The sequence below is a fragment of the Chamaea fasciata genome, unplaced genomic scaffold (genome assembly GCF_029207755.1).
Source record: "Chamaea fasciata isolate MVZ Bird 193981 ecotype frontalis unplaced genomic scaffold, bChaFas1.0.hap1 SCAF_5, whole genome shotgun sequence".
Classification (NCBI taxonomy): Eukaryota; Metazoa; Chordata; class Aves; order Passeriformes; family Sylviidae; genus Chamaea; species Chamaea fasciata.
The window spans coordinates 47,067,559-47,083,644 of NW_027094090.1; the positions used below are offsets into that span (position 1 = coordinate 47,067,559).

At 37.4% G+C, this 16,086-nt stretch overlaps 1 protein-coding gene across 1 annotated transcript in view; it reads left to right on the plus strand.

Annotated features, from left to right (window-relative positions):
- The first annotated feature begins 934 nt into the window (after positions 1-934).
- LOC136290331 (anoctamin-4-like) overlaps positions 935-16,086 on the plus strand; it is a 55,283-nt gene continuing 40,131 nt past the window's right edge. Inside the window, exon 1 of the mRNA XM_066184678.1 lies at positions 935-1,084. Coding sequence (XP_066040775.1) covers positions 1,015-1,084 — 70 coding nt within the window. The 5' untranslated portion in view covers positions 935-1,014. The remainder of the gene's footprint in view (positions 1,085-16,086) is intronic.

Consider the following 16,086-nt stretch of genomic DNA (forward strand, 5'->3'; position numbering starts at 1 on the left):
GCCCAAAGGAGATTGTCTGAAGTTTTTCAGCCAGAGTATGCTGAAAGCAGTTCAAGTGGATTTGAAGCAATTGCATCAATGTGAAGAGGAGGAAGTCAGAATCAGCAATTTATTGTAAGATAGCATTTCTTTCTAAAACTATGCATTAGCCACATAGGAAATCTCAACTTTGCTTTTCTCTATGTAAAATTGAAGCCTGTTTTTTAAGCACAATTTCGGTATAAAAAACAATTATGTGACAAATTTGAGAATTTTGGTGTGAAAGACAATTTCCAGTACTGACAATAAGGTTTCACAAGACAGGAGAAAGTAGATTTTTTTCCAAGCTTAAGGTCTTATTATTGTCATTTGTAGACTTACTGCTTTTCTCAAATTAGACTTTTAGTTTTGTCTTAAAAGATAGTTAATACCTCACTTGTAGCATTTTTTTCATATGATGAGACTTCTTAGTATTGGTAAAGGCTCAGAAGAAAATAAATAATTTCTGATAAGTTCTAATCCATCAGTCTGAAAACTGTCATTTAATAAACTCTATGGTAGCTAACCCGTTAATATTGTCCTTTGTGAGCTGTGCCCTTAGCGAATATTTTGAAGGAATGGAAGATTCTTCCTCCTGCAGACCAGTAAAGTGGTAAACCATTACTGTGTATTAATTTAAATATCTATTACTGTGTCTGAATCTGATGCCTACAACACAGGAGAAAAGGTGTTCACATTTTTAATTTTCCAAGAAAATTCATCTTTTAGAGTTCTCTTTTGGCTTTTTTTTTTAACCTTTTAGATTGTTGCAGCTCCATTTTAAACCCTGACAACTTATATTTTAGTTATTCCATGTTGATCTCTTGTATCTAATAGTACTAATTCTTATTCCTGTCAGGTATAAATTTATCTATTCATGGGGCTGAAAAGCGTGTGCAAGTCTGTCAGAGGAGAATTGAAGCAAGCTACCCAGTATCACAGCATCCACCTGCAGATGGGCATCCTTCAATTCCACAAGCCAGAGGGTCAATAAAAATGGAAGCCTCATCTTCTGGATCTACAATTTCATCAGTCACTGGTGGAAAAGCAAAAACTCATCAGCCAGGTAACAGATTCGCCTTGATACCTTTTCCAGTCCCATTTCACATGTGATGTGCCCTGACGTGGTGAAGCTGGTGTTAATAGCACAAGATCATGCTTGCGCGGAGATCAATCTATTGATTGTCAGAATTACCGATTGATTTTTGTTTACATTTGATGTTTTTGTCAATTATAGATTATAGGGAGTAACAGCGGTTGGGACAGCTGAAAGTGGGAAATAAAAATGTAAGTTTAATCATAAAAACCCCTACAATGTGTAGTGGTATCCAAAATGTTAATGCAGAGACATTTGGGATATTGCTTTTTAATACTTACATATATTTAGTTTTGATAAGCTTTGAGCTAATTGCTCTAGAGGCTACAGGCATCCCCATGGAATTCAATAATTGACACTAAAATTGGTTTTGAGCAAATACACAATCCAGGGTGTAGATCAAACTCTTTCTTGCTGTGACACTAACAAAACCTTTGGATCTGCATGAGATCTTAAAACATAGGTTAACTGGTTAACAAAATGAAACTTTTCAAAAGAAAGTCAAAATCTCCAGGGAACCATCAAATTCTAATTGGCATCATGAGTTCATTCCTTGTTATGATAATTGCCAGTCCTATTTTAGAAATATCTTTTCTTATAGCAGGGGAGTACATTTGTACTGGCCATGTTCAGTCATTCTTCACAGTGACAATTAAACTCCAAATTTCTTTCCTAAGCAGAGCAAATTAAAGCTGCCCATGAAGTCAGTTTTGTAGCATATTTGTTGGAGGGTGTCAATAATCTTCTAGTGTTGCTGCCCAGAAAAGAGCATGATATATGATGTATGTAGCTACTTGGGTGCTCGGAGGCAGAGTCTATTTGTGTGAGACAGACAGTTCTGCCTGCAAACTCTTAGTGTACCCCCCTTAATTTGCAGATGTAGTAAATGGCTTAATTTTTATAAATATCAGATTATCTATTGTAAATTAATATACAGATCTGTGCCATGAGTTTCATGCACTCATAGTATTTAGTCACCATAATCTTTGTGAACATAGATTAAAGAATTTACAGTGACTCATAGCCATTTGCTTTTTTTATTTTAGTTCCTCTGTTCACTTGTTTGTCCTGTTTTTTCAGCTTCTGTCTTTTCTGTTGAAGTTCAGAAATTACTACTACTGAAATGTTGCTGTTGCTAAAGATATATAGTGATGTACGCAGCATGTTAAGAGATTGACAAAAAAGTCCTGCATCACAGTTTTTAAAAAAAGTATCTTGAACGTGCACAATGACAACATTCATTTTGAGATGCTACATATTCTACAGCTATCTGTTGATAAGTATGACCTGTGCTTTAATATTAAACTGTGTGCGAGCAGCAAGTTCAGGCCTCTGATTGAGAAAAAGATCCCTTTTTAGGGTGACCCCAGTGGTTTCCTAAAATGGAGCTCATTGGTGGCCATTTGGATAATGATTATCTTTCAGTTTATGAGGTTAGTTTTATCTTTCATATTCTCCTCTTAGGACAGTAGGAGCATCTATGACCTACGGAGAACATTTTTTGTGTAACAGGAGTTTTCTCTTGACTAACTTACAGTCCCATTTTTTCATTTTTGTGTTTGTGTCCAGGTTAAACTGCAACCATTTGAGCTGTATGCAAGCAGATCTAAGATTATGGTCAGCACCAACAGCCATGAATAGCGTTCTTAAGAGGAAATTCTAATTTATACAAAAAATCATATGTTCTTCACTCAAACTCAGTTACAAATTAGCAGCTGTAGCTTCATAATTGGCTTAAGACATCAGTTGTTCAGTGGTAGTACCTTATCTAAGATATCATAAGAAGCTTGATATTTTAGAAAGACAATGTTCTTATGTATATTAATTACTCAGATACCAGATCTTACAGCATTCTTTTCTAAGCTATCATCCTTCTACTGCATGCAGTAAGTTCATACAATTTTGTTCCATCTAATTTTAAAGAGTTCATACAATTTGGGTTTTTCCTTCTATTGGACTGCTGTTATCGCAATCAAGCTCTCACTGTTGGAGCAGTGTATGCTATACTCACTCTGAAATTTTCTTTGTCCAGTTAGCATAGGCTCCAAATATTAAGGCAGTCTAGCATAATAGAAGATACTTTTAGGACTTAAAATGGCGTTTTAATTCTTATCAATAAAAGAGAACAGGACCATGGAGAGAAGAACCTTGATAAAGTGCAGGTTGAGAGTATTTTTTTCTTTGATAGCACACTACTTCTGTTTTCTTCACAGCAGCTTTTTCCCTCTGCACCATTTCTTCTTTCACGAATGACAACTTTTATTATCTATTATGACTTCTATTTATTTGACAGCAGTTTCCTTTGAATGAAGTTCATAGGTAGCTGTATGCTAAGGACAAGAAATAATAGGTACTGTTCATTGTTCCAGCATTCCTTTCCAGTTACTTCCCTGCCTGTTTTATTTGTAACTAGTACGGGGCCTGGGGCTCATGACTTCTATTATTAATCTGGGTGTTAGAGTGGCTAGGGAGCAGTGGGTTGTTTGTACTGCACCTTACTTAAAAATAAATAGAATTTTAAAACTTGTTTTGTGCAAGCTTTCAAAGAGGTACTGCTCAGCCATGAGCAGAACTACAACTTCCGAGCTTGGATTTTAAGCAGATATAAAGGTGTCAAGTAACTGAAACAAAACACAGAGGAAAATGGAGAAATAAGTGGAAGAAAAAGGCTGTTAAAGGGGACGGGAAGACTCTTGACACCTTAGCAGGTTCATGCATATGAGCGAACTTTCTCTTAGAAAGAAGAAAAGCAAAGATGTATATAAGTAATCAGATGATAAATTTAGATGTAATGGCATTAAGGCAAATATGCATTTCTTTCCAAAATCAGGGACAGCATGTTTTCTGTTTTGAGAAACCTTCAGTTACCATTTTCCATCTATAAGAGCCTTTGTGGTGTATTGTGGCTGGTGGGGTACAGAGCTACTGAAGTCGAGAGTTCAAAGCCATTGGGGCTGGCTGCAGTTAATTGGCACAACGGTGTAGAATAGTGGAATCTGTGTTGTGCACAGAAGGCTCATTTTAAAGCAATGGTATCATCATTTACGCTCTCTGTAAGAGCAACAGAACAAAGTATGAAACAAGCCTAGAGGGGGTTAAGCTGTCATTCCAGTACATTCCCTCAAGGTAAGGGTTAGGCAAATCTGGGGACAAAAAAAACCCTTGCCTCCCTTCTGATGGCATTGCACCTTTGCTGTGCAACCAGCACTACCTTGGTTTCTAGGCTTCTGTCCGGTCTTTCCAATGTTAATCTATTCCAAATCAAGACAGTGTTACATTGCTTCGTTCTCTTGGTGACAAATTCATTTATTTTCATATTCTACAGAATTTGTCAAACCTCATTTTTCTAGGAATGGAAATTTTCTGGCTGTGGAAAAAGTCTTATTTAATATGTCTAAGTAGCTGTAAAGTAAATACTTTCATTGTGTGAAACTCTGGAATCTTCCTACTTATTCCCTACTTGCAACATTCCCTAACCCTTGTTACCCATTTTGTAATAACGGGAATTCAGAAGTTCCCTGGCAAGATTTTCTCTCTCTGTGCTTCTGGTAAAACCTTAGTGCATTTTGAAGTTTAAATACATCAGTGTATATACAGTAATGTAGATTTTAATTTATATCACTTACAGAAACCAGTACTGCAGGCAACCTACACAACTAGAAGGAAGGGTTCTCTTTGAAAGAATTTATTTCCAAAATTTAGTTAACATGTAAAAATGCTTCACTCAAGGAAACACATAAAAATATTCTGGAAAATTCTGCTTTCAAGAATTTAGTGTTCAAAAAGATCCCTTTCAAAGCTAAAGAACTGTACATTTTGGAAAGGACACTCCTTGCTACCTGAAATTCTATAGGCATATCCATGATATTTGAAAGAACTTTATGTGCTGAAAGGACTGGTTTCTGGCATTATGGTGAAAGTCTCCTGGCATTATTGAAATTCACTGAGAAAATTTTCTTGCACTCTCTTGTTTTTTGTGATAAGAAGTATTTGATAAATTACAAGTTTAAGAGAAGGTGTGTTTGCCTTGGACAGGTTTTTCTTTACATTTGGGTCCTCTTTTTTTACTGCTTATCAATCTGTAGCATTTTTTATTGATGACTGTACTTACTGAGCTTGTAAATAAGAAAGAAGAACTAGGGGGCTTGGCCAACAGAAAAACTGACTTGGGACGCAAGTAAAATGGCATGGTTCTTGAAACTAACGACCAAAATTAAAGGAAAAAAGAAAACGTGTTTAATAAGCTTAGTCACAAATTAATTAACTTTGAATTATCAAAAAATCTAGGACAGAAGCCTTCAACAATGATAATTTACTGTGCAAAAGATATCCATTTCTCATCACAAAATATGCATATGCTTGTTAACATTTACATTTGATTGTAAATGGTCTTTAGAAGATCTGTGTTAGTTGGATGTGACTTGCTGGTTAAATCACAATTTCTTTTCTTTGCTGACTGGCAGGACGTGTGGCATGCTTCTCTCATAGATTAAAAGACTAAAACCCTGCAAATAATTCTGCCAGGAAGCTCTGTCATGCAAGTATTTCTTGGCAGCAAATGCGTGCATGGCATGGGGATAGTTGATGTAAATTCATCTGGAAATTTGAATTCACACCGACAGTAATGCTGTTTTCTTACTTGTCTAACATTATTAGGGGAACAATCTTTTTCAATATGCCTTCTGCGGGGTGTACATAGAACTTTCTCTTATGTGGAATGAAGAAGAGGAAATGCAAGCACATTTCAAAGAAGTTTAGTTTTTCCCTCATTAGGCTAATTTTCATCTTAAAACCCCCACATGTTTACAAGAATCATTCCTATGCAGAAGGGACATCATTGTCAAAGAAACCAGCCTGCATATTAAACTTTCTCCTTTATCCACAGCCTGTGTTCAAAGCAATGTAAATTTGTTGCATGGAGCAAAATTTCTCCCATGTTAGTATTTCAAGCATGAACAGCAAACACCTCCCTGCTGAACACGGACTGTTCATTCTCCTGGATGCTGGTGCTCTGCAGTTCTGCAAAGCTCCTAACGAAAAGAACAGTTTGCCTCAATTACCATGAGGACCTTTTGTCATTGGACTGTGTGGCAGGACACAACATGGTGATTATGTGGTTCTTTGAAATTAAGAGCTGAACTAGCTCGCAGATGATGCAGAGCTTGAAATCTTCTATCACTTTGCTTAGTCATTCAGCCTATGTCATTCGGCCTTTTACTTTTCTATGACAAAAGTAACTTCTTTGAAAATTCCTGGTCCTAAGATATCAAGTCTCCTGGAATGTTCATTCTATCACTTTGGAGAACACTTTTGCAACAGCATGTTAACAAACAAACAAACAAACCCAACAAAACCACAAACAAACAAAAAAATCTAGCACAAAAAGCACTGTTTTTCAATGCTATCTGTCTTATTTAATTTAAATGTATTTGATGCAGGCAGAAATTGCATCCCTCTGTATCAATTTGTGCTGCATGTGACACACACAAGTACTGAATCTATCTGGGAGGGACCTGTGCATGCCCTCAATAAGGGACTTCAAAAATAATTTTAATAATTTTAAGTGGTGACTTTGAGGGTGTTTTGCTTCTCTAGGGGCTACATGTTTTCAAACATAACTCTTTTCAAAACCTATTTTTTTTCCTTCCTGCTTTGATCACTCTCTTGTTCGCTGTTATAAAACAATCATTCATTCAGCCCTGCAATCAATTATGCATGGTTACTTTAAAATCAGTACAATGCACACTAAGATTTCAGCTCTCCTGGCTGTTGTTGGTTTGCAATATGTAGTCACCTCACAGAGGCTGCACAATGCTGCTGTCTTTGGATGTTCCTGATTATTCTACCATCAGAGAGTTTCTTTTCAAGACTAAACTCAACTGATCCTAGAGCAAGGTTATACTGTCCTGAGACCAGTGTAACATAGCTGTCTTAAAAAAAACTTGACCACTACATTCTGAAGAAAATAGACAATATATAAAACTTTGCAAAGTTTCTGAGAGAGAAATGACCTATTTAATCTAAAAAATAACTTATAATTCAAGGAACAGTGAGAGAAACTTTGAATACTCAATTATTATGTTCTTGTAATGCTTGCCTGAAAAATGGGGCTTTTTCTTGGCTCTATAGTTCTTGCTTAAAGGGGTTTAGTGTTACATAAGACTCTATTTCTAATGTTAAATATGCTACATATATTCCAAAGAAAGATTCTTGCAGGAAGACTGTCAAAAGATAGAATGAACTAGCTTCTACTTTGGCAGAGATGCTTTTAAAGTCAGAAAAGGGATTTGACTAAAATAGGGCTGCACAGTGTTACTAATTTCTACAAAAAGTTTGTATCATTCCTAAAGATAGCAAGACCTCTTTCCTTACACCAGGTCTGCTGGTTCATTCTGATGTCTCAAAATTACGCCAGACCTTCCTATAAAATTAAAAAAAAAAAAAACAAAAAAACAAAAAAAAAACCCAAAAAAAACCAACCAAACCAAAAAAACCCCACAAAACCAACCACAAAAACCCCAAACAAACAACCCAACCTAAACTAAAACAAAATAAAATAGGAGAGGGAGCTTATCCCTCTAATCAGGAGAGGGATGAGTAGATATGCTACGGTATGTGCCTCTAGGGTTCAAATGAACCCACTAGAAATTCCAGCCAATGTACTGTGATGCCAAAAAAGCTCAAAAGATCTAGAGTTTCATAAAACTCATCATAACTTAGACCAGGTATAAGGGAAGCTGCAAAGCAAAAAGGTGTCATCATTTCTAATCTGTTCTTTGTTTCTGAGAACTTCTTTGGGTCATACAGACCACTGACTGTTCCTGTGCCGTGCATGGGTGGATAAGCAAATGTGTCCTCTGCATGCTGGGACTTTCACAGAGGCACAGTATTTACTGCTCCCATCCTTGGGAGTGCAGTTCCGTACTATTTTATGCTTTAGAGGTCAAATGGAACACAAAGCATATGAGTTTTTGAGGTCTATCTTCATTACTGGTAAGATTCAGGGTGGTTAAAATAGAAAAAGGGAGATGACACTACAGTTTAGTATTTTATTTAGACCTTGCTTTAGGAATGCACCAAACATAGAAAAATAATTCCGGACCTATTACACTGATGAAAGATTTTTAAGGGTCATCAAAACCGCACATTTTTTGAACTGAACTTTTTGTGTTGCCAGAATGCCTGAAAATTATGACCCTTGCTATTCTGATACTCTCCTACTGCTTGTGAGGGAGACTCTTCTTAGTGCTAGTTGCTGAAAATAATCTCTTTTGGGTAGGCATCTTATGTGAACAGCCCAATACTACTCCATGCATCTTAATGTCAAACTGCTCTATTTCTCCTTTGCAGATTTTGGTAATTATAATAGGTTGCAAGGCTATATAAGAAAGGTCAACTGCACCAGTAGAAAGGGCATGATTCCTGCTGTTTGTAAGGGTCTCTCAAAGACATATTAAAATTTTGAGAAAGAATATTTTTACAAAATCATATGTAAATATTGGTCCCATTCTTCCACTCCAGTTTGCAACTGAATAGTTATATTTATCATAACCTCTCCCTAATTAGGTCTCCACACACCCAGGCTGGTTGGTTGGAACCATATACTCTCTCTGTGATAGACTAGGGTAGGATTCATTGATCTGTGTTTAGTTTCCGTACAGGAAGGCATATTTCATGGGGTCTGCGTGGTAGCTCTTGTCTGAGACAAAAGTAAGAAAGACTTTGCAATGTGTGGATTCCTGGGCTTCATGGCCCTGGCCTGGGGAAAGGCTTATGATGCTGTAACTAAGGAGCAGGCCTTCTAGTTCATGAAAACTGGAAACAAGGTAAGTAAAAAGGGGAGGAAGGGATTTGATGACTACCTGTTAGCTCAAAAGATACAGAGAATTTAGAAGGAACAGATCTGTGGAAGGGACAGACTGGGGATGAACTGGATGTACTTGCACCGTTCTTACTCCCTTTGGCTAAGCATTTGGTGTCAGAAATAGGATCCTGCCCTGGATAGACCTCTGTTCTGATACCCTGTCTTCAGGATAACCATTTGCACAATCCTATGTTGTGTTCATTCCTCAGCAGTCTTAGGACAGCTGAATTTTCCCAAATGGTTTAGCTGCTGGTACTTTCTGCCAGAATTAATTATCAGGTTATATTTAGACTGTGAAGGCAGTGCTGTGGTACAATGTGAGTATAACTAGCTGTTACATTAAAACATACCTGAAAGAGACACCTGGTATCTTTTAAAAGCTGTCTTGATGTCCCACATTATAATAAAGTAAAATTTTGGTGCACTGAAGTTTTCTGTCAGGTTCCTCCCTGTGCAGCCAGATTTTCTGTTTGTCTCATCAATAAACTACTGACTTGAGAACTGGCTGGAGGTTTTGCAATAAACTGTTTGCTCAGCAAAGGTTTTCCTCTCCTCCCCTTAATGAATTGCTTGCTAATGACCCCCGATATTGGTAAAGGGATTTATCATTCACAAGTAGTTAGATTTTTCAAACGCAGACAAATATTTGAACACACGTCATGGTGATCTTTGATAGCTGTGTTTTTGTATGTGTGCTCACAGTGTAAGAAGAAACAGGAGAAGCTAACAATCATTCTTACTATTATTTTTACAGAAATAAGGGTAGTAGGAAATGGACTGAATTGTTCAATGTGTTTAGATCTTAGACTTCTTTCAAGATCATTATTTGCAATATACAGCTGTGGAGAAATGTCTTTGCTTAGTTATACTCTGTGGCTTTGGGCCATTTTCAGACTGTATCTTGTGAATACCCATCTCAGGCATTGTAACACTTGAAGAGGGTAGCTTTGTTCCCTGTAGGAGGGGCACTTTGGCACCCTGTACCTTTGTATAAACACTGAACCCCTTTTAGGAGCTAATTCCAAAGGCTCGTGCAATTCTGTTCCTCTACTGGTTGCTGAAGAATCTGAACCAGGGCCAAATAGAGCCAAGTTATTGGAAATGTTAGGCATAGGAATGTGTGACCTTCTATGCTTGGGGCTTCTGTGTGAACATTCAGGTTCTTTCAATAATCAGGACATTGAGGCATCCTCTGAGCATAGACAGGAAATGAAGCAAGAGGTTGTGGGCTTTTGCAGAGCAGTCCAGTAGTTTGCCCATTTGGGTTCTGCCCATGCAGGAGACATGAATTATCAGGTCTCTGCAGTTTTCCTGTTCAAACCCACTGCTTAAGAGGTGCCTCTCCCTTGATGATATGAGAAGTGTGGGTGGGTTTGACTGCACTCATGCCCACAGCTCATTCTGGGCAGTGATGGAATTCTAAATATGAGAATTGAGGGCAATCAGAGCCCTGTCCCTATAGTCTGGTGTTCAGGCTGTTGTGACAGAGGAGATTTTCAAGGTATTGCTTTGCAGCAGGGGCTATCTGTCCATTTTTCTTATGGTTGTCTCTGGAAAAGGCATTCACAGCATGAATGAGAAAGAACAAGTGCTGAACATAAAACTTCCCACATCTCTATATTTAAATGGCACAAACTGTGTGTTTGATGCCAGCCAGGGTTTAATGGAGGGGAGAGTGGACACCTTATGCCACCAAAATGCCATAGTTTGTGATAAATCAGTAATATTATGCATTCAGAAATCTCCCCTTCACTACTGCTGCTTCTGGAAGATAAGAAAAGAATTTGTTCTAACATAATTAAACATATGTCATGTCTTGCATATATCATGTATTACAATGCAAAGGGAATCTATTTTTAAATTTCCTTTCAAAAATAATTTGAGTATTTTTATTGCTGTGCCTTTGACATGATCATGGGCATGACCATGTGGAGATAGCCATGGCATAGGTGCCTCATTTTAGCCAGAATGATTCGGGGTTTGAAATTTTTTTCCTAATATTCCTTGGACTCTCTTATTGAAAATTAAGAAGCCCTATATTTTTATTCCAATAATTTTCAAAGCTAATAAGATATTTTTGGGCTGTTGTACTCCACTTGGATGCTGAGAGGCAGACACATTATTTTATTCATAAACAATGTAAAAACCATTAAGATAAATGATGTTTTCTGCATACCAGAAGAAGATGTGTTTAGCTATACCAAATAGTGATAGACTGTACGCTTTTGTTTTAAGGAAATTGAGAAATGAGTTAAGAATATCAAAAGTTATATGAAAGCTCTTATGTATTTATGGATATCTATAGCAATCTACCAGGACAGAAGTTTTTCAGAGGTCTGCAATTAATTCCACAGTGTACCAAATCTTTTCAGTCTTGGAAATACATAAGTATTAATGCTATTAATATGGAGCACTTTGTCTTAAATCAGAAGTCTCCAAAGGCTTCTCAATGTGTACCATTAACAATTACTTAAAAGTTTTCAAAAATTGTGGATGCGTGTAGCTAGATGGGGAAAATCCTGTGACATACATTGGTACAAGTAAGTACCTTGTATTGGAAAAACTGAGACCTTTAAGATATTCCAGTTTGTCACTACACGTACATGTGTAGACGTGGCAGAGAGCTGTTCTTACTCTGACGGTATGCTGCCTTAAATGTAAAAATATGTCAGCAAGTTCTCAGAAACAGAGAATTAAACACATGAGTTTTCCTGTCTTTATCCCCACTGCCATCTTCAAAAGGAACCCAGGACTGCAAACAAGTATCAAAATGAAAGGAGAAGGGAACTCACCACACACACCTCACCTCCTTTGCAGAAATTTGAAATTGTGTTGAAGATGTAAGCTAGAGGAAGCTTAGCGCTGCTGTTAAGGAGCAAAGATGGAAGGCAAGTTTCTGGGTAACAGTCTTTTTCCAGAAAGGAGTCAAATGTTCGGTTGGTGAACCAAAGCTGCATTTTGCAAACAAAGACTTTTTCTTTTGCGCAGAGAACAGGAAGCTCAAGACAGGACTCAAGACATGTTTCTGCATCTTGAACTGAGAACATGCTAGCAATGATAATTTTGTGTTGTGAAACTCTGCACTATTGTACGTGAGAGATTAAAGGACAGAAACAAAAAATTAAATACTTTTGATATATTAAAATCTACCGAATGTAATCACTGAAGTACAGTTGATGTGTACAGTATTCACATAATGCTGTGGGAGAGAAAAATGCCAAGGCAGAAAGAATATAACAATACTGGTTGGTGAGGAACAAAAAAGAACATGACGTAGGATTTCTGACATAAAAAAAATCTCTGACCAATGTAGTAAAAGCAGCTGTTTCTGCAAGACTTGTTATGATACACATCAGCCTTCCACTTAATGAAATAATCATCTATCTCTGAGCCACTGCTTTTAGCCCAACTTTATCTTGCTAGGAAGACATATATATTAATATATATTTGCATACATCCTATGACTCTTAGAACAGGTTGGGGGTTTTTGTCTGCAGTAATTGAACCAATAATTGAACCAAAATAGTTTCCATCTGTTGCAGTTGTGTGGTCCAGTGCAGTAATGTGGCAGATCCTGGGAAGGCCAGCCATGTTGTGCATTTTGATTCTAGTCCTGTCACAGAAATGAGAAGTGCCAGAACTGAGAGCAGGAAAGCTGTGCCGTACACATACATGCAGACCCCTGACTGACATGTATAAGAAATGCTTAATGCAATTTCCATTTGAAACTCTGCTTTTCATGTAGATGACCTGCCAAGAACTCACAGAAAGAAGCCAATAGAATATGTGCCTGAAGGGATGATTCTTCATCCCTTGTTGACACGAGTTTTCCTAGAGTGAAAAGGGCATGCACAGCAGATTTCTCCATGCTTTAAAGAAGGGTCTGGTAAGAAGGGGCAACTTCTCTGGAGAACTTACTGCAGTACTTAGTGTAGCAAAACAAACCTGCTAATGTTAGAATTATATTTGTTTTTGCTAAGTATCACCCTCTTAGAGGTAGATGGCCCTGTGACAGGAGCATCCACCCACATGGCAAAACCTCTTTCACTACGAGTTGGAATGCCCTTGTTTAACATCAGTACCATACTATGTTGGTACATAAGTCGCTTCTCTGATACATTTGGTCATTTTTATGTTTAGAAATATGTTAAAATTTGGACTTAGAACAAGCCATCTCATTTAGCCTCTAAAAATTAAAGGTCTTTTAAAAATCTCATTTGTTTTCTTAAACTAACTTGTTGGGATCCTTCAAGACAAATAAAGGAAAAAGTATGTTATTTTATGCACAACTTTATGCATTAATGAGTAAATCACAGGGAGTTCCATGAGGTAATTTAAAATATTATTTCAGTTGGACTAGAAAGTCTCAGTAAGCTGAGAATAATCTCAGACTGATCTTTACCAAAAAAATCATAAATTTTTTAAAATCTAATATTTACTTCACTTTTATGTGTGTTTATTTCTCATACTTCTGTGGAAAGAGAGTCTTTACCATCCTCTTACACATTTTATTCAGTGGGACATGTCATTGATAAAACATAAGTCAGTAGCTGCTAAAGCAAGAAGGAAATACTAAAGGCAGGTTAGTGATCCGTCATAGTGGTCCTTCAATAGCAACAGTGACATCAGATACTGTCTTTGCATGTAATATTGGAGATCTGTGGTAAGGTAAAGAAAATAAATCTCTGGAACATGGATGAGGTCATTGTGACTTTTTCTAAAGACCTACTAGTTTAAAACCTCTGTTGGGCAACAAGCCAGAAATCATTGATTTGGCCAGTCCACAACCCATCACATAGGTGGTGTTTCTCTCAGCTAAAAAAATGCTGTAGTCCCTCCTGAAAAGTAGATGCTGACAGAGAGGGAGGAGGATAGAAGCCCAAGTGCCCAAATTCAAGTCTTTATTGACATCATTAAGGTAATGGGAGAAGAAAGCATTCCTGCAACTCCTAATTTAAAAGCTATGTTGTTGGTAGTCACATTTTTTCCCTTGTGCTGGTGAAGGTCAGTTTGTAATTAGCTATGTGTTTTTATCACAAATGATTGGTAGAAGATGACGTCTACAATTTTGACTGAAGTCAGACTGGATGCTGTTAATCTTATACTTGTGCAGTGAGGCCAGATATTAAGGCTACTGTGAATCAGACAAGCATAGAACACTGTCATTTCTGTGGATTGCCGAAAGCTCCGTATACTGCAAGAGGATCAAATACAGGAGAGGAAATTTGAATGCAGCAAAATTGTCTTGACTTCATTGTCTGAAATACAGTCAGGTTTAGGCTGGTCATTTTCTGATCACTTCCTAGGCATTTTGGGTTTTGTTATTTAAAGAAGGGCTTTCAAGTAGACTATGTACATTCTCCAACAGTTTAATTTTATTAACAGGTCTGTGGTTAGAAAGTCCATCAGATACCAGCAGGACCTCCAGAGCTGACTGGCTCTTCTTTTCTCCCTGGCCTAATTAGTTCAGATCTGCTGGAGATGTTGCAGCGATCCTGCTACCTTCATCTCTTCTGAGGAAAAGTGACTTAAATGTAACAAGAATATAGGATTTGGGGGAAGAAAGGGTATTTTATATTTGTCCATATTGTCATTAATTTGCTCAAACTAGGGTTGAAATGCAGAACAAAGGCTGTTGGACGTGAGGATGCAAGTATGAAATGGTGTATGTTAAAAGTGGTACCTGAGTATTTAAGAAGAAACTGAATGACATAATTTGCAAAGCTGCTTAACTGAATTGCTGTCCATTAATTACTTTTCTAGTTCCATCATATTGTTTGTATGTATTTTTCAGCAGCTGGAGTATATTTTCTTGGGCCTTAGAAATCTCTTTTGGGGCAAATCTTAGCCTCTCATCCCTGAGGCCATCTGCAGTTTTCCCTAGGCTGCTATTGTATGAATAATCAGTTCTCTCACTTAAGAAATTCTCTTTGTTCTACATCATTAAATGCTGACTCCTGCTGCTGCTATGACAGATCGCTTTGCAGGGACCTACAAGGGGAGTAGTCTCTGATGTTAACAGTGAATCTTTGCTGTGGAACAAAAGAATACACTGAAGCAAGCATGGGACAATCTGAATTTATAATATTTTAACACTGAAAAATAATAAAGGATTCCACTGGTCAAAGTGTACCCATTTTGAGGTCTGTATTTCCAAAAAGTGAAGAAGGCCCTTTAAAATACTTTTGAGTAATTTTGTGCCTAGGAATATTATTTGTCGCTCTCATCAAAGCAGTAGTGAGATAGTTATTTGGCAAGAAGGGGAAAATACAATGGGATAGCTGAGAATTCAGAATAAGAGCAGCTTGCAATAGGCAGATGGTAGATGAAAGGGAAAATGCTTCTTTCTAAAGCATGAGTGATAGCATCTAGTGAAGCACAGAAATCTAAATGACCTGAAGGTTAGTTCTTCCACCTTGGCCTTTTTGTCAGGAACTCCCTCTGCAGCTAGCTCCCTCACTACTGAAGGTCTCTGCTAGCTCTGTGCATTAGTTACTGAAGAGTGTTTGTGAAAGGTTCTCCTACCACTCTTTAAAAAAACAGGTATCCCCAGTAGTTCCCTCTTTCTCTCTGTCTCTATCCAAATACCCTATAGCCAGCATCGTGTGCCTGTTTGCCCATTTTCTCTTTATTCTTGATATGAAGCCACCTTTTTCTGCGTGGAAAATGTCAATTTTCAAAACTTTCTGCTTTCTTGCTCATTTTGAAAGAGCATTGAAATGGGCAAATTTTGTGTCTATTTTTGTTTGTAAATAGGTTTGAAAGCATGAATAAGTTTTCATTCTGCAAAGCTTTTGAACAGCAACCATTACATACCAACATGAATCCATTTGAAATGGATTCCAGTACTGGACTTCTTCCTAGACTATGTCATGCCATCAGGTTGGCATATGAGAACTTACAGCGCCCCGTGTTTGAAACATGCTGTCCATGCTCTTTTTGTCCTAACAGTTGTTTTCTGTCTTGCAACTTACTTTGTGTGCGTGTTTTATTTTGGTCTGTTTGTTCCTGTGTCATTTGTAACAAAATCTCTTGTTTGTTTTCATATTTGGGAGATAGTTTTGTAGATGGTATGGTGAAATGATGCTCATGGCATGGCAGCATATTG